General features: G+C 39.8%; 1 protein-coding gene across 2 annotated transcripts in view; it reads left to right on the plus strand.

Annotated features, from left to right (window-relative positions):
- Atad5 (ATPase family AAA domain containing 5) overlaps window positions 1-19,013 on the plus strand; it is a 47,922-nt gene that overhangs the window by 11,918 nt on the left and 16,991 nt on the right. Inside the window, exons 5-16 of one of the 2 annotated variants that reach the window (XM_021177374.2) lie at window positions 811-940; window positions 2,476-2,557; window positions 5,499-5,683; window positions 7,982-8,136; window positions 8,883-9,042; window positions 9,472-9,660; window positions 11,023-11,119; window positions 12,207-12,295; window positions 12,531-12,670; window positions 13,615-13,765; window positions 18,274-18,450; window positions 18,779-18,915. In XM_021177374.2, the coding sequence (XP_021033033.1) occupies window positions 811-940; window positions 2,476-2,557; window positions 5,499-5,683; window positions 7,982-8,136; window positions 8,883-9,042; window positions 9,472-9,660; window positions 11,023-11,119; window positions 12,207-12,295; window positions 12,531-12,670; window positions 13,615-13,765; window positions 18,274-18,450; window positions 18,779-18,915 (1,692 nt within the window). The remainder of the gene's footprint in view (window positions 1-810; window positions 941-2,475; window positions 2,558-5,498; window positions 5,684-7,981; window positions 8,137-8,882; window positions 9,043-9,471; window positions 9,661-11,022; window positions 11,120-12,206; window positions 12,296-12,530; window positions 12,671-13,614; window positions 13,766-18,273; window positions 18,451-18,778; window positions 18,916-19,013) is intronic. The other variant, XM_029483899.1, reaches the window with a different exon arrangement.

The raw sequence follows: 19,013 nt of genomic DNA on the forward strand, positions 1-19,013 counted from the left end.
CTGCCTCTGCCTCCCGAGTGCTGGGATTAAAGGTGTGTGCCACCACGCCCGGCTGCTTTCTATTTCTATAGATTTGTCTGTTCTGGATAGTTCATAAAATATTGTATGATAGAATACCAAAGACTGTTACCACTGAGCCGCAACCCCACCCTTCCGTGAGACCAGTTACTCTGTTATCACTGTATCCTCGCTTTACTTGCTATCTCCCCTTTAGGAGCCACGTCAGTTATCTGGACAGCTGTGGCAGGATTAACAGTGCTTGTGTTCAAGCATCCTTGTTTTGCTCAATAATGGCCTCATAGTACAAGAATAATAATGCTGGCAATTTGGGTATACAAGAGAAAAGTGTAGAAAAGGTGAACATCTTCAGTTAATAAGGAAAGAAGCTGGGCATGGTGGTGTGTGCCTTTAAGCCCCTCAGACAAAAGTGCTGACTTTGAGGCCAGCCGGGTCTACAGAGTGAATTCCAGGGCAGCCAGGGCTACACACTGAGATAACTTGTCTCAAAGGAAGAAAGGAAGGGAGAGAGAGTTGGGGGGAGGGCGAGCGAGCAGACTATATGCTGAAATTACAAAAATCTGTAATAAGAATCTTTTATCTGAAATTATGAAGAAAAGGGAAAATCCTTCATTTTCACTGTTACATCTCTGTAAAAGTTATAGACATTGTGTGTTATTAAGTATGTGTATATGTGAAAACAGCTTAGCTCAGAACTGTCTTAGACATTCACTGGGGTTATTAGGATTTACTGAGAGTAACGGAAAATGCTGTTTTAAAGTGTTTTTGCTTTTTCTCGTATTTTTGTTTTAGGACTCTGTGATACTAATAGACTCAAGTCCAACTTCTCTAAGAGAACCAGAGAAGAGTCAGGAGAAACTTCAGAATCTGAATGATGTACTAGGAAAAAAACTTCTAAACAAGTCTTCTAAAAATGTCCCTGGTAATTGGATTCAATACTGTTTTATGGATACTCTTTTATTCAGTACTGTTTTATGGATTACTATCCATAAGTGTTTGGGGGCAATTCATCTTGAATATTCTGGTGTCTTATCCCATAAATCATAAATTTTAGGTGTTTTGTTTTCTTTGAGACAGGCTTGCACTCTGTATTCCTGGTCTGGAACTGGCTACAGAGATCTGCCTGTCTTTGCATATGAAGTGCTGGAATTAAAGGCATATACCATAATGCCTAGCTTTGGTTTGGTTTTGCTTTTTTGTTTGTTTGTTTGTTTTTAGTTTTTTAGATTTTTGAGATAGAGTTTCTTAGTATAGCCCTGACTATTCTGGAACTCAATATGTAGATCAGGCTGGCTTCGAACTCAGAGATCTGCCTGCTTCTGGGTTCTCAGTTATATTTTGTGGGACAGGATCTCCTATCACACCAGGCTGGCTACTTACTATATAATTGAGGCTGGCCTTGAACACCTCAACTCCCTGCCTCTACCTTCAGGTGCTGGGATTATAGGTGTGTGCCACCTTGCCTGTCTAATTATTTCCATTTTGATAAGTAAAATTTTGATCAAGTTTTTCAAAGAAAAATTGGGCATGTTGTTTATGTTTTAAGTTTTTGGGGGGGAACATACTTTATTTGTTTTTGTTTTTTTTTTTTTGTTTTTCGAGACAGGGTTTCTCTGTATAGCCCTGGCTGTCCTGGCACTCACTTTGTAGACCAGGCTGGCCTCGAACTCAGAAATCCGCCTGCCTCTGCCTCCCAAGTGCTGGGATTAAAGGCGTGCGCCACCACCGCCTGGCAGGGAACATACTTTAAATTATTGTACTTCTGTATGTATATACTTAGCAGCTTTAAAACATGTCTTTCAATTTTTTCTGTGCTCCTTAAAACATTTCTTTATTTATTAATTGGTTGATTTGTATGTTCCCATATGAGAGTGCAAGACAGTTTAGGTGTGGGTCTTCACCTTCCACCTTGTATCTTATGAGCTTCAGGGATAAAAACCCAGGGTGTCGGTCAGGCTTTGTCCACAAAGTTATCTCTACAGTCCCTGGGGTTTCGTTGTTGGTTTTTTAAGTATTTATTTATTGCTGGACAATGGTGGCGCACGCCTTTAATCCTAGCACTTGGGAGGCAGAGGCAGGCGGATTTCTGAGCTCGAGGCCAACCTGGTCTACAAAGTGAGTTCCAGGACAGCTAGGGCTACACAGAGAAACCCTGTCTCGAAAAACCAAAAAGAAAAAAAGAAAAGAAAAGACAAACCAAAAAAGAAAAGAAAACCAGTGTTTATTTATTGAGCCAGCGTCTGAGCAAAATTTTGAGATGTGCATTATAGGATTCTATAGTTAAAAATCAAAGTTTCCCAGGGGATTTGATATTACAAAGCTAATGAAACATTATTATATAGCATTTTAATAATTAAGTTAAATTTCTAAAAAATTTAAAAGATAACTTTGAAAACAATTGAAGGTAAGTGGAGATGGTAAACATTTAATACTAATCCAAGTATTGATTTTTCTAAGGAAAAATGAAAATTGCTCCTTTATTTCTTGCCAAAAGGACCAAAAGAACAGCCATTCCTGTCTTTGATTTGGATGAAAGCAGGTCAGTCCAATACAAATATTTAAACATTGAATGTTTTATGGAATACAAGTTGTATTTATTTGTTTAATTAGATGTCAATGGGCATATGAAGTCCTTTTTTTCATATGCATATATGTGTGGTGTGTGTATGCCTCTTTGTGGTGTCTGTGCTTACATGTACTTGTGTGCAGGTGCTCATGCATATGTAAATGGAGACCAGAGGCAGATGGCAGGGTCTTCCTCCATTACCCAGCAGTGGGTAAAGTGGGCGATGGCATCCCAACTCCAGTCTCCACACTTCAAAAACAGGTGCTCTACTCACTTGAGTCAACACCCCCAGCCCTCTGAGGACCTTTTTATTTTTTTTTATTTTTTTATTTTTTTTTAAGATTTATTTATTTTAAGCCGGGCGGTGGTGGCGCATGCCTTTAATCCCAGCACTCTTGAGGCAGAGGCAGGTGGATTTCTGAGTTCGAGGCCAGCCTGGTCTACAAAGTGAGTGCCAGGACAGCCAGGGCTACACAGAGAAACCCTGTCTCGGAAAAAAAAAAATCTTTGTGGGACTCGGGTGCGTGCGTGTGTATGTGTGCGTGTGTGTGTGTGTTTTCCTCAGTGCTGGAAATTGAACAGAGGTCCTTACTTAATAAACACTCTGACATTCAACCATATTCCAGCCCTTTATTTGAGACAGGGTCTTGCTAACTTCCTCCATCTTCAAATTCAGCCTCCTGAGTCAGGGTACAGCTTTGTGAAGTAGGTCGTCTCCTACCTTTCTGTGAGTTCCAGGGATTGAATTCAGGCTGCCAGGCTTGCGTGGCAACAAGTACTTTACCTGTCGAGCCATCATGCCAGATGTGATTGTTTGTTTGTTTGTTTGTTTGTTTGTTTTATTGAAACATTTTCATGTAGCATAGACTGGCTTTGAACTCACTATGTAGCCAAAGATGTCCTTGAACTCCTGATTCTCCTGCCTCTTCCAGAGTGTTAAAGTTGCAGACATGTGTCACCACACACAGCTATGATAAAGCTTTCTTTATAAATGACCTAGGTTTTGGGGGGTTGTTATAGCAAGTGGAAACAGCTGCTTACCCTGTGTCCTTATATGTCAGTCACTAACTGTTTGAGTACACCTTCTAGTCATACCATCTAGAGAATAGCTTTTTCTCCAAGGGCTGTTGACTCCTTGACTCTGTCTTATGAAACTGTACAGAAATCATGCTTTCTGTGCTCACCATTCCTGGGTAGACAGTACTTCTAGGTTTTCAGTAGATAAATTGAGGAAGCAATATGTATAAGATGATAAATGCTAAATGCATTGATACCTTGTACCACTTCCCTTAACCTTCAGCTACAACTTCCCCTACATTTTTACCTTTATATCACCCCTGCTCCCTCCACTACCAGTAGAAAAGCACATCTCCTATTTTCTGAATCTTTTTCTATTTGTTTTTTTGTTTGTTTATTTGTTTTTTTTTTTTATTTTATATGTACACTGTAGCTGTCTTCAGACACACCAGAAGAGGGCATCAGATCCCATTACAGATGATTGTGAGCCACCATGTAGTTGTTGGGAGTTGAACTCAGAACCTTTAGAAGAGCAGTCAGTGCTCTTAACCACTGAGCCATCTCTCCAGCCCCCTTGTTTTTTGCTGTTTTTGAGACAGAGTTTCTCCATGTTGCCCTGTCTGTCTTAGACCACTCTGCCTCTGCCTCCCAAGTGCTGGGATTTAAGGTTGGAGCCCCACTGCCCATTGAGGTCTGAGTTTGACTCATTTATTTTTTTGTTTTTTGAGACAGGGTTTCTTTGTGCAGCCATGGCTGTCTTGAAACTAATTCGGCAGACCAGGCTGGCCTTAAACTCTGCCTCCCAAGTACTGGAGTTAAAGGCACATGCCACCACTACCTGGCTGTGAATTTGATTCTTTTCTCTTTTTTTTTAAAGACTTTTTTTTTGTTGTTTTTTATTTATTACTATTATTATTGTGGTGGTGGTGATTTTTCCAGAAGGGGTTTCTTAGGATAGCCCTGGATGTCCTAGAACTCACTCTGTAGACCAGGCTAGCCTCAAACTCAGAGATCTGCCTGCCTCTGCCTGCTGGGATTAAAGGCATGGGTCCCCACTGCCTAGCTAAGACACTTGTTTGTTTAATGTATACATATTTGTCTCCATTTAATTTATGAACATGAGTAGATAAGCAAAAGAGAAATTTACCAGCTAATATATTGGGTGTGCTTAATTTTGAAAAGTTTTTTTAGATTTCATTTTTATTGTGTGTGTGTCTGTTTGTCTGTGCATGTGTATGCCTATGTTGGCAAATTGTAATTGGCCCTTTGTTCTCTTTGGGAATGGAACTCAAGTTACCAGGCTTGTTTGGCAAGTGCCTTTCCCACTAAGCCATCTCACTGTCTAGATGGTTCATTCTCTATTCTTTTGCATTTATTCACTTGCTTATGTGTGGGTATGGGTGTGTGGAGGGCAGAGGTTTGGGGTTTTTTCCTACTCCCATGTTAGTCCTGGAGATTGAACTCAGATCATTAGTCTTGGTAGCAAGTACCTTTACCTGCAAGCTACTTCACTGGCAATAATAGTTTATTTTTTAATTTAATTTTACTTTATTTATTTATTTTAAGATATAGTATTACTGTGCAGTTCTGCTGCCTTGAACTTACTTAGTAGACTTAGCTGGCCTCAAAGTCACAGAGCTGTACTTGCCTTTGCCTCCTGAATGCTGGGATTAAGGGTGTGCTCCACTATTCCTGGCTAATTTAATTATTTTTATTATATTAACTAATTAATAATTTACATGTGCACACATGCCAAGGCTCGCATATGGAGACTGGACAGTAGTTTGTGGGAGTTGGCTCTCCCCCATGCTGTGGTTCCTGGGAATTGAACTTGGGTAGTTATTCCTTCAGTTGCTTATAACTTTTGGTTTTACTTTTTAAATAATTTTCTTCAAAGTCAAGATTCATCAGAACAAACTCAGGATTGTGATGTACAATTTAAAGCAAAGCGTGATTTTCTAATGAGTGGTTTGCCAGATTTACTGAAACGTCAGATTGCAAAGAAAGCTGCTGCATTAGATGTGTACAATGCAGTGAGTACCAGTTTCCAGAGGGTTGTTCATGTACAACAGAAGGATGATGGTAAGTTTGTTTAGTGTGTGTGTGTGTGTGTGTGTGTGTGTGTGTGTGTGTTCATTTAGACAGGGTCTCTGTGTAGCTTGGACAGCCTGGAACGCACTACATAGACCAGGCTCACCTCAAATGTATTTATTTTTGAGCCAGGGTCTCTTATTCTGTAGCCCTGTCTGACCTTGATTATGCATCTATCCTAGGCCTGAAACTTAGCAGTACTTCTATATTAGCCCTCCAAGTGTTGTGATATAGGCAGGGGCCCTCCCTGGTTAAGTATTTATGCTTACCCTGTTAGAACTAATCTGATACTATGCATTGTTTTAAAAAAAAAAAAAAAGGATCTTGGGATGTCCCTAGCTGATAGAATGCTTGCCTGCATATGGGAGCCATTGGTTTGATCTTCTGCACACACGGAAAGGTAAAAGCCATAAGGGTAGTGGCATGCACCTGCTCTCCAAACACCTGGAGACTGAGGCCCTTCTGAGCTGTATAGTGAGACTCTGTTTTAAAAAAGATAAAGGGTTGGAGAAATGGTTGAGTGGTTAGGAGCACTTACTGCTCCTGCAGAGGACCTGGGTTTGAGTCCCAGCACCCACATGAAGGGCTCATTACCACCTGTACTCCAGTTCCGGGAGATCTATCTATGTTTCTTGCTTTCAGGAAGAAAAAAACCTTCTTCTGTCCTTGATAAGTACAGTACAAATGTGGTACACATATATATACACTCAGGTGCACACACAAAAATATCATAGTACCAACACTTACTAGGTATAAACAGGAGAATCTCTGTGAATTAAAAGCCAGTGTGGTCTACACAGCAAGTTCAAGGCATTATGAGACTCTGTTTGGAAGGAAGGAAGGGAGGGAGGAAGGGAAGAAGAGAGGGAGGGAAGGAGGGAAAAAGAAGGCTTTAAAAAGAGATAAATAGGGGCTGGTGAGATGGCTCAGTGGGTAAGAGCACCCGACTGCTCTTCCGAAGGTCCAGAGTTCAAATCCCAGCAACCACATGGTGGCTCACAACCATCCGTAATGAGATCTGACGCCCTCTTCTGGTGTGTCTGAAGACAGCTACAGTGTACTTACATATAATAATAAATAAATAAATCTTTAAAAAAAAAAAAAAAGAGATAAATAATTTGTCATTGTTGTAGTATCTCAAGAGTGGGTTTCTCTTGGGGCTGGAGAGATGGCTCAGCGGTTAAGAGCGCTGACTGCTCTTCCACAGGTCCTGAGTTCAAATCCCAGCAACCATATGGTGGCTAACAACCATCTGTAATGAGATCTGACATCCTCTTATGGAGTATCTGAAAGCAGCTACAGTGTATTTACGTATAGTAAATCTTCAAAAAAATAAGTGGGTTTCTCTGCATAGCCCTGGCTGTCCTGGAACTTGATATGTATATTAGGCTGGCTTTGAACTCAGAGATCCACTTGCTTCTGCGTTCTGAGTGCTGCCTGGCAGTAAATACAAATTTAAAAGAAGAAAATGGGGTAGGATTTTTGGTTTTATAGCATTCTGATGATACTTTTAATGATTACAAGAATATTTTATCTTATTTTCCTAATCCCTGGACTCAAGTTTACTGATGATGCTCCTACACAGAGCAGACAAAGAAGGCACAGAGATTCTTCTACCTCTGTCATCTTACATCCCTGATGGAAGGATGTAAGATGAGTACCATTGTAATGATTCAGTGTGGGTTTGTTGGAAGGCTGCGTTTGAGAATCTGTAGTTCTTGGCCAGTCTGAGGGAGGTAGCAAGTTTAGTCCCAGCCTGGGCTCCATAGTGAGGCTCTGTCTAAAAACAAACAACATAACAACAAAACAAGCAAATCAAAACCTTAGACACACTCTAAATCAGAATGCTGAATAGTACCTTGATTTTTTAATTTTTCCTCCTATATATCAAAGTTGATTTTAAAATATTCAAAAATATGAGTTTGCTCATTTTTACAAATTAAAGAGAAGATGAGGTAATTTTTATCAGTCGTTTTTGGTGGGGTTCTTACTATGAAGCTTAGACAAGCCTTGTTGTCTCAGTCTTTTCTCGCTTCTCGAATGCTGTGAGTGAGGCATGAAGTGGGCGAGCTGTGACGTGGGTGAGCTATGCATTTTGTTCACTGCATTCACTTGGGTGTTTGGTATTTTTGTCTTAACCGTATAGCTGCTTTGGTTTGTTTGCTAGTGCTGGGAATTGAACTAAGGGTCTCTTACATATTAAGGTTTGTTGGGCCTTTTAATGTTTGTGTGTTTGATATTTAGTAAGTAGATTCAGTATATAACTTAGTATGCTCTGTTTTTCTTTAGAATATTGGTTATGGCATTTGAAGCCACCTTCTTGTCCTCTGTTAACTGAACTTAAGGAATTAAATACTAAAGTAACAGATCTCTCAGAATGTGTTGTTGCTTTTGGTGAATTTTCCACCTTGAATCCAAATCCAAGAAGTAATCCTGCTGCTGTGGTAAGTACCAGATAAATCACCCTGCTTTCATAGGAAAGCACTGATCATCAACTGTCTAGGCTAGAGGTCCTCCTACTCTCCAGTTAAAAACAAGTGTAATTGAAATAAATATTCTAGCTTGGGGGCTGGTGGCACACACTTTTAATTCCAGCAAAGGCAAGCAGATCTCGGAGTTTAAGGCCAGCCCCAGAGTAAGTGGAGTAAGGTCCAGGATACCCAGGGCAACACAGAGAAACCCTGTCTTGAAAAATCAAAAGAAAGAAAGAAAGAAGATAATGAAAAAAGGAATGGAGCGGTGCGTGTGTGTGTGTGTGTGTGTGTGTGTGTGTGTGTGTGTGTGTGTGTGTGTATGTGTGTGTGTGTAGAATTGGAGAATTGAAAGGTAGACATTTTTTATTTTATGTTTATGTATGTATATTCCTGAATGCATGTGTGTGTTTATGTGCACCTACCCACAGAGGCCAGAAGCGTGGGTGAGATGCTTTGGAACTGAAGTTACAGGTGGCTGTGAGCCAACCAATGTGGCAAGGGAGGGTTTGTTGGTTTGTTTGTTTGTTTGTTTTTGTTTTTGAGACAGGGTTTCTCTGTGTAGCCCTGGCTGTCCTGAAACTCACTCTGTAGACCAGGCTGGCCTCAGACTCAGAAATCTGCCTGTCTTTGCCTCCCAAGTGCTAGGATTATAGGCGTGCGCTACTACTGCCCGGCTGGCAACGGATGGTTATTGTACATTTTGTTCTCCATTGCAGATGATGAGGACAAGGAAGGACTTTACTAAAGAAGTAAGAAACCTTTTGCTGGAGGAAATAAAGTGCTCAAATCCAGAATTTTCTTTGGGAAAATATTTTCCCTTGCTTCTTAAAAAACGAATTGAACACCAGGTACTTTGTGAGGGTCATGTTAAACAAGGTTAGTGACAATCAATCATTGTCATTTATGTTTACATTTGAGTTTTGAAAAGATGAAAACCGGCCTTTGACTCTTAGAAATGAATGGCACAGATAGAACTTTGCTGCCAGTTGGCAAGGGAGACTGTTTAGCAGTGCGATGCAGTGGTTGGTCCTTCCAGTTTGCATGGATTCCCAACCCAGGCAGATCTAGTTCTGTTAAAATGCTAATCATTCATTAATAACTTGTTAAATGACGTTATTACAACTCATCCGTATAGAAGGCAGTCTACATATTAAGATCTCTGGCTGATGTAATATTTGATTCTTAACTTTTCATTTTTATGTTGTACGACTAATAGGATATTTGAGAGTGATAGGAAGATTATTGGGTATTGAAGATTGTTTCTGTTGATAAGTAAGCACATACATTCCTCTAATCCCAAAACAGCAAGTCCACAACTACAGCCTGATGTCAGTCAAAAAGAAACCAAAAGGAAACAAGTGGCAACGGGAAATCAGAAGTCAAAAAGAAAGAGACAAAATGAATATTCAGTGAGCCTGGAAGAGATAAAGGGGAGGTCAAAAGACCTTGACAAAAGAATCAGCTCTTCTTGTACAAATCTAGATCCTTCCAGAGGTATACTTTTAAATATCTCAGGGAAAAACTGAACCGATCACAGTAACATGTAGAGTCGAGAGAGAAGCAGTAGACAATGATATTCTGACAGTAGATGATGACAGCACTGTCCTTTCCTGGCTAATTGAAGTTTTTCCTCTCTTATCTTAGAACTCTTGATAGTTTATTTTTAATCTCTCCATCTTCCCTGCCTGCCTCCATTTTGAGATAGTCTTATGTAGTCCAGGCTGATCTCAAACAAAGATAACCTTTGAGCCTCTTGCCTTCACCTACCAAGTGCCAGAACTCTAAGCATGCATTACCATACCATGTTATGCATGGTGCTGGAAAGTGAACCCAGACCTTTGTGTATGCTAGGCAGATATTCTGCCTACTAAGTCACATTGTGAACTCCTAAGCTTTCATTCTCTCTTGCCCCCTCCTTCTTTTTAAACAACACTCTTCTTGGCTCAGAAATCCGCCTGCCTCTGCCTCCTGAGTGCTGAGATTAAAGGCTTGTGCGACCACTGCCCAGCATGAGGAATATTTTTATGAACTGTCTTCCTTAAGTATAGTGTCAGTTTCTTACCTGTATAAATTCCATTCAGATTTTCATTTTGTTTGGCTGGCATGATAGTTTGGAGAGAATTGGCTTCTTATCAGTCTTTGGTAGAGGGGTATCCTTTTCTCTTTACTCAGATTGACGTCATAAAATCAGAACTTTGTTCTTTAGCTTGTTTGTCTCATGGTTCCTATTATTAAACATGGTAATTTAAAATATAGTTATAAAGTTTTAATGTACGCATATTACTCTTTTTTAAAAGAATTATTTATGTATATGAGTACACTGTAGCTGTCTTCAGACACACTAGAAGAGGGCATCAGAGGCCATGACAGATGGTTGTGAGCCACCATGTGGATGCTGGGAATTGAACTCAGGACCTCTGGAAGAGCAGTCAGTGCTCTTAACCGCTGAGTCATCTCTCTAGCCTCGGTATAAATCGGTATTTATAATAGTTAGTTTTTAAATTTTTTTCTAATTTATTTGTTTGTTTATTTTTTAATATAGGCTCTCACTGTATAGAATGGGCTGGCCTGGAATTCACTATGTAGACTAGACTAGCCTCATTCAGAGATCTACATGCCTCTGCCTCCCAAGTGCTGAGATTAAAGCTGTGTGATTGGTTTTTGGTTTTGTTTAAAGTAATTTGAGTTTGGTGTGATACATTTTAAATGAAAAGTTTAAAAACATTTTTGTATTTTATAAATAAATCTTTCTATTCATATCTTTGATTGCATCTATAATAATCTAAATATCTAAGAATGTTTGCTTATGTCAAGGAATGTGTAATATGTTAATGTGTTTACTTATTGTTTCTTTAGATTCTGGAACTGAAGACATGCTTTGGACAGAAAAGTACCAGCCTCAGAATTCGAATGAACTCATAGGCAATGAGTTAGCTGTCAAAAAGTTATATAGGTTGGTAGAACTTGTAAAGGAATTAAGACATAGTTTATAAACTTAGTTTTGGTATTTAGACTAAAATTTATTTAGAAACTAAAAATAATAGTAGTATTACATGGAAAGTCTTTTTGGAAAATAATTTCAAGTAAAAACATTCTCTTATTTGATTTATTTATTTATTTATTTTGGTTTTTCAAGACTGGGTTTCACTGTGTAGCTCTGGATGTCCTGGAACTCACTCTGTAGACTGAGTTGGCCTTCAGCTCAGAGATTGGCGTGCCTCTGTTCCCCGTCCCCCCTCCAAATGTTGGGATTAAAGGTGTGAGCCAGCCACCAGCAGCTAGCTTTTTAAAATTTCTATTTATTAGAGCTTACACTATTGAAACTGTCTCATAAAACTTTCAGATAAGATTATATCTGCTGGTCATGTGGCACCTGTAATCCCAGCAGTCTAGAGATGGATGCAGGAAGACCAGGAGTTAAATGCCAATTTGAACTACAAAGTTTAAGGCTAGCCTGGGCTGCATGATACGCTTCTTTTTCTTTTTGTTTTTTGTTTGTTTGTTTGAGATTGGGTTTCTTTTTGTAGCCTTTACTGCCCTAGAACTATCTCTATAGACTGGGCTGGCCTCAGACTCACAAAATTGCCTTTCCAGGACTAGGTATTATGATATACTGTAATCCTAGTACATGGGAGGCCAGGGAAGAGAATACTGTGAGTTCAAGGTCAGTCTAGGCAACTTAGCCAAACCCTGTCTCAAAAAAATAAATCAGGAGGGAGGATCATTATGATGGCTGGGGGCGGGCGTTAAGTTGCCTGACAACCTGAATTCCATTCCTGAACCCACATGGTAGAAGGTGATAGCCAACTCCTCAATGTTAGTCTCTGACTTCCTCAACCACACATATTGCAAATACACTGTGATCCTCCTGAGTTGTGGAATTACAGTGTGGGAATCATAAGTGCACAGCACACCCTGTTTATTTGGTGCTAGTTATAGACCACAGCATTTGAGCTTTCAGGACAGGTGTTCTTCCAGCTGAGCTACAACACAGCCCTCTACTTTAGATTGTTTCTATTAACACATTTCTTTTATGACAGTTGGTTGAAGGACTGGAAAAGAAGAGCTGAACTAGAAGAAAGACATAATTTGAAAGGAAAGAGAGATGAAAAAGAGGAAGGTATTTTGGGTTAGTTTTTTTTTTAATTTTTAAAATTTCATTGAACATTTTAGAGTTGGTTTAGCTAAAATTCACATAAATTTAGTAAAAGATTGGTATATTCATGTTTGACTTTTTTACTTTTTGTGAATTCACTTTATAGTATTTATGTGCAAGAAATTTGTAGGATTTAGTTGCTGTCTCATGAGGTAAAAGTGCTGCCTAAGTAGTTGATCATTTCATTTGTATTTGGATACTTTTTCAGATTTATCGGATAGCACGGACTTTAAAGGCAGTTCAGATGATGAAGAGAATCGTCTTTGCAACACTGTTCTTATAACAGGACCAACGGGAGTGGGAAAAACTGCTGCCGTGTATGCTTGTGCTCAGGAGCTCGGGTTTAAGGTTAGTAGTTAGCTACAGTAAATGTTAATGTAAGAACTGAACTGAAAAATAAACCTGCCAGTGTGCCTGTAGTCTTAGCATTAAACTAGAAGAGCACAGACCCAAGGCCAGCCTGTGTTAATGAAGCCTTGTTTCAAAAAAGAGAACAGGGGGATGGGGAAATAACTCAGTTGGAAAAGTGCTTGTGGACTGAGTTCAGATTGCCCAGCACCTGCATGAGTGCTGCCAGGTGGTGCATATCTGCTGTCCTGGGGCTGAGAAAGCCAAGTCAGGCATTTTTCTTGAGTTTACAAGTGGACCTCACCAATCATGAATACGAGGTTCACCCAAAGACTGTTGTTTGTGTCCTTGTTTGGTTGATGGTAAGCTAGCCTAGCCTGGAGATTGGCCTGTCCTGCCGTTTTGGGTGCTTGGATTACAAGTGTGCATCACCATGTGCATCACGACACATGGATAAAAGGCTCCTTCTTGGGCTGGAGAGATGGCTCAGCTGGTAAGAGCACTGACTGCTCTTCTGGAGGTCCTGAGTACAATTCCCAGCAACCACATGGTGGCTCACAACCATCTGTAATGAGATCTGATGCCCTCTTCTGGTGTGTCTAAAGACAGCTACCATGTACTTACATATAATATATGAATAAATCTTTAAGATAAAATAAAAGGCCCCTCTTTAAAAACCAGGGTGGTTGTAGATAGAGGAATACACCCAAGGTCATCCTCTGGCTTCCACATGCACTCAGTGTGCAAAGAAGCAGGATGTAAGCATGATGGTTCACACTTGCAATCCTAGCAGTTGGAAAGCTGAGGGCTGAGGCAGGAGAACTGCTGTGCATTTGTGTACAGCCTAGGCTACGGTATGAGATCTTGTCTCAAGAACAAGAAAGGAAAGAAAGAAAAAAATCTATTTCTGTCTTTTAAATATATATATATATATATTCTTTTAGATATTTGAAGTGAATGCCTCTTCCCAGCGAAGTGGTAGGCAAATCCTGTCTCAGCTGAAGGAAGCTACCCAGTCCCATCAAGTAGATAAGCAAGGTGTAAACTCACAAAAACCCTGTTTCTTTAATAACTACAACATTGGCAAGTCACCAAGTAAGTAATCCATTACTTAGGCTATAGTAATGTTTTGAAAATCAAATCTTGAGAGAATAATTCTCATAAGCATCTACAATTATTTTTTCTATTTTTCTGCACATAAACACACTTTTGTTCCTCAGGCTATTTTGAAGTAAAATAAATCCGAAGGCCATAGACTCTAACATCAACACCATTCTTAGGTGTTCTAAACACTAAGGGCTTTTTAAAAAACATAGCAATAGTATAATCAAACCTAAAAGTGAAGCTTGTTCCTTGCTAAAAAAAAACAGTCTGATTTCAGTTGTTTGTGATTTTATATGGTTTGTTCCAATCAGTATCCAAACAAGGCCCACGTTTCACACTTGACTAGTTCTTGCTTCTTGGGTTTCTTTAACCTCTCTATCAAGTCCCTACCTTTTCTATTCCTGTCATTTTTATATTGAAGAACTGAGCCCTTGTCATACTATGGATTTGGCTTCTTACTGTTTTCTTTCTTTCTTTCTTTCTTTCTTTCTTTCTTTCTTTCTTTCTTTCTTTCTTTCTTTCTTTCTTTCTTTCGAGTACACTACAGTGTACTGTCTTCAGACACACCAGAAGAGGGCTTCAGATTCCATTACAGATGGTTGTGAGCCACCATGTGGTTGCTGGGAATTGAACTCAGGACCTCTGGAGGACCAATCAGTTCTCTTAACCACTGAGCCATCTCTCTGGCCCCCTCTTATGTATTCTTATGTTATCAGTTGCCATATTTTCCTTCCCTGCATTTCTTATCAGTCACTGGTTATGGGCTCTAATAGATTTATATTCTATTGTGTGACTAGAATACTGAAGTAGGTAGGCTTGTTCTCCCTATGATACTATGAAAGAAAACCTGATGCACGTCAAGGAATTGATGAATGAGTTCAAGTATTTTCATTCTGGCTCACTCTGTCACATCTTTAGTAAACACTATGCGGCCAGCCATCATCTCTGTCTAGTAGAGAATGTGTCTCTACTCACAGGTGATTCCTCTGTTTCTCAGTCCTTTTCTCTTTTATTTGATTTGAATAGTTATTGCTATATATTCAAGTTTGTGGACGTGCTCTGCAATATCTAAGATGCTCATGGTGTGTGCTGTCCAGCATTGTTTTCATTTTCAGAAGTTTCATGTGGGTCTTCTTTTATCCTGTGTTTCCAGTTATCACATGCCCCATTTTCCTGTAAATATCTGATCACACAGACTATGGTTATAGCTATTTTGTTATTCTTGTCTATATATCTGTCATCTGTGTAGTTTCTGAGTTAGTTTTCAGCTTTTCCTGTCTTAGGGAGTATATTCTGCTGTTCCTGTAGGTGTTGGGTGTGTGTCCACATGGGTTTGTGTGCACCTTTTGCATGTAGAGCTCACAGATGCCAGAAAGTATTTGATCCTGGAATTGGAGGTACAGGCAGCTGTGAATTGCCTGATGTGGGTGCCGGGAACTGATGCTCATAGGTCCCCTAGGAAAGCTATAAGTTCTCCTGACCACTGAGCCATCTCTCCAGCCTGAATGCCTGATACTTTCAATTGCCTGTCAGACTTTGTACAGTTTATCTTGTTAGATCCTGGGTATTTCTGTCTGCTTTAACTTGACCTTTGTTCTGATTTGTTTGGTTGTTTCAGGTCTGCTATATTAGCCAATATCATAGCAGCATTTAGACTTGGGCTGATTCTGCTTCTCTCTATAATACTGTACCTGAACACCCTTGCTAGTCTCGCAGCAATGATATTGGTTGGTCTGTCTAGTCAAAAGATTGAATTCAGTCAGGCAAGGTGGCACATGCTTTTAATTCCAGCACTTGGGAGGCACGTGGACCACTATGAGTTTGAGGTCAGCTTGGTTTAAATAGTGAGTTCTAGGCCATCCAGGGCTACATAATGAGAGCCTATCTCTGAAAGAAAACAAAAATCTAAATAAAAAAGGGATGAATTTGCCATTCCTAGATTTCCGTGTGTCTCGAGATTTGTTTCCCATGGCTCCTTCCTCATGAGTACTTAATTTTAGACTTGGCAGAAGATAAGATGGTTCTGCAGATTTCCAAGCTCTCTGCACAGCTATCTCAACTTGTGTGTTCTCTTATTCCCTGCAGTAGTCTTCGTAGGACTTGTTTCCTTTCCCACTGAAGCTTAGGAATTCTTTCAAAGCAATAAGCTGGGCAGTCTTCAAGATTAGCTGTTCTTCATGTCTTGTCCCTCAAGGATTGTCCTTTGTTGGGTGGCAGCCAACAACTTAAGTATTTCATACAGGATGTCAGCTTTTTATTGTTATTTATTGTTTTACATGGAAAATTAAATCCAGTCTCAGATGCTTTTATCTTGCCTAGAAGCAGAATTTTCCTCTGGTGGTTACATATTCCCCTCTGGCTGGCAGGGAACTGTTTCAGTTGGTCTGTAGGTTTTTTGATTGGCCTCTGGAATCACTGGATCTCCTGCCTTTCTAGTGTGCAGATAGCCCTAATCTTAGGGTTGGCTGGAGGTGATTCTTGTTTTGGAAGTTATTTTTTTAATTTCAATGTGAGTATCTTGAAATTAAAGGTAGCACATAATGCCAGGTATGGTAGCTCATACCTGAAATATGAGCGCATAGGAGACTGAGATGGAGGGCTGCCATGAGTTCAAAGCTAGCTTTGGTTGCAAAGTGAGAAACTTATAAAGGCAAAGAAGCAGTCAGACTTATGGTATAGTGGATAGAATGCTTACCTAGAATACAGTGATAGTGATGCCTCTAATCCCAGTACAGCAGCTCAAGGTTATCTGTGGCTGTGCCTCTAGTTCAAGGACAGTCTGGGTTTCATGAGACCCTATCTAAGGGGACTTGGGTATCAAAACAGTAGTATATAATTTTTAAAATTAGTAATCCTTTGCCTGTTTCAAAAATGGAAAACTAAAAATAAAGTAGTATTTCCGCTGTTTATTCATTATAAACAAATGTTTTAACTAAGGTTTTACATCTCTTACCTATGTTTTTGATTGCGTGTATGTACCATGCTTGTGCCTAGTTCCCACAGAGACCAGAAGAAGGTATTGGATCCTCTGGTACTGGAGTTCTATAGTTGTGAGCTATTGAACTCCCAATATGGTGCTAGGAATTGAACCGAAGTGCTTTGCAAAAGGAACACGTGCTCTTAACTCTGAGGCTTCTTTCCAGCCCCAGAATGGCCTGGTGATTTGTAAATAAATTTATAGGGAGAATAACTATTTTAAACTCACAATTGTCATTGTGTTTACTGAACACCTCCAATATGTAAGTGATAGGATATGATCCATGGATATAGAGCAGACAATTGAACAAGGCTCAGTTATGGAATTATGTGAATAGGGTGGCTACCACGGAAGATACTGCTCTACTGCTTAATTAAGACTGTCCGAACTGAGATAAGGATGGAAGGCCTCACGCTGCAGGAGAGTAGAGATCATCCCTTTATGTTCTGACTTTGTATCCATCCTCCAGAATATCTTTCTAAATACACACTGTTCACATGTAATAATGATGTATTATAGAGGCCAGGATATGCCATTACTTGTTTTTTCTCCAGTATCTTCTGATTTCAAGCAGCTATAGAAAAAATATAACTGGAGGAATTGCGAATGTTATTTCAAAATTATGTATTTACGCTGGACATTTGGTGTATACCTGTACTTAGAAGGCAGAAGTAGAGAGGATTGCCAGGTCTGGCCTGGCTCCAAGAATGGAACTGACTGGAGAGGTGAGAGAATAAAGAAAAAATTTAAATACATAGAGAAAAGCTGGGCTCAGGTGGACTGGACTCTTTGATGGAGAAACCCTAACACCTCAGAATCTCAGCAGGTTTATTAAATACAGTTGAACAGAGAGGCAGGGTTACTGTATACAGCTGCAACCAGAGATGGGGTTATTACATACAGATAACAAAAGGAGGCAGGTTTCACTCTTCTAAGTAGGATCGTTCTTCAAACTGTAAATATGGGGAGTGGGAGGCTATGACAGACTTTTTCTGCACATATTATCAACATCTACACACGGATAAGAGGCTTTACCATCACTCTGAGCCTGGGGACCAGGGTGCCATTTTCCCATGGGTCTGAGGCTCCACACCTCAAAAGTTTGAGTCAGCCTGGTATGGTGGCTCATGCCTTTAATCCCAGTACTCGGGAAGCAGAGCCAGGCGGATTTCTGAGTTCCAGGACAGCCAGGGCTATACAGAGAAACCCTGTCTCGAAAAACGAAAAAAAAAAAAAAGTTTGAGTCTATCTGAGTACCTTAGAAAGACTGTTGGAGCCAATCAAAGAAAAGTATGTAACTTTGGAAAAGAGCATGTTTTCCAACTAGCTTCTTTGTTCTGTCATTCTCTTAGAATAAATCGAACAATATGCTAATGTCTGTGTTGAGCATTTACATATAAGAATGAAAGAAAATGTCTGCCTTTGGTTATTCTCATGTAAGAGTAGAAATAAACTACAGATGACTTTATCTGGCCATCAGTGTAATTTTAGAATGTTGTTAAATGCAGTTTGTTTTTCATAGAAAAGTTAAACTCCCCGGGGAAAGTTGTTACATCACCAAGGAAGCTTCCTCCATCGTCACCAAAGACAAGTGGGCAGAAGCGAGCACTTCTTCCTAAAACTTTGGCAAATTACTTTAAAGTGTCCTCCAAATCCAAAAGTAATGAAGACGTAGGAGCACTCATGGGAAATGATAAAGGTAAAGCAGAAGTTAATAAAATAAATTAGCCTTGATGTATAAAACTGGGAATGGATTCCCTGGATTCCTGTGCTAATAGTTCTAAATATAGAAGCATCACTATTGAGTAAAGTTTGTTATTGGAGTTCAGTTTGTGGGTATACCTAGTGTCTTTTTAGCAGTTTGGGCAGGTATGGTAGTGCATACCCTTAATTCCAGAACTCCGGAGGTGGAGGCTACAGGTAGTTCCCTACAAATTCAAGGCCAGCCTGATCTACACAGTGAGACCTTGTCTAAAAAAGCAAAACCAGTGAGTGTTACCTAAAATATTAACATTGTATTAATGCAGGAGTCAAAAATTCTTCTTTGGAACAGAGGCAACTTATTCAGACTAAATCAACCAATGCAAATAATTCACATATTAAAGATGTTGGAGCTGAAGAATCCAACAGGAAGAAGGCGACATCACTCATTCTCTTTGAGGAGGTAGGCGGGCAGGGGTGTGTTCAGGACGTGTCATGGAGGGAACGTTTAAAGGTTACTGTGTGCTGCTGCTTTCTTCTTTCCTTCTTTTTTTTTTTTTT

This window comes from Mus caroli, chromosome 11, assembly GCF_900094665.2.
Source record: "Mus caroli chromosome 11, CAROLI_EIJ_v1.1, whole genome shotgun sequence".
Lineage (NCBI taxonomy): Eukaryota > Metazoa > Chordata > Mammalia > Rodentia > Muridae > Mus > Mus caroli.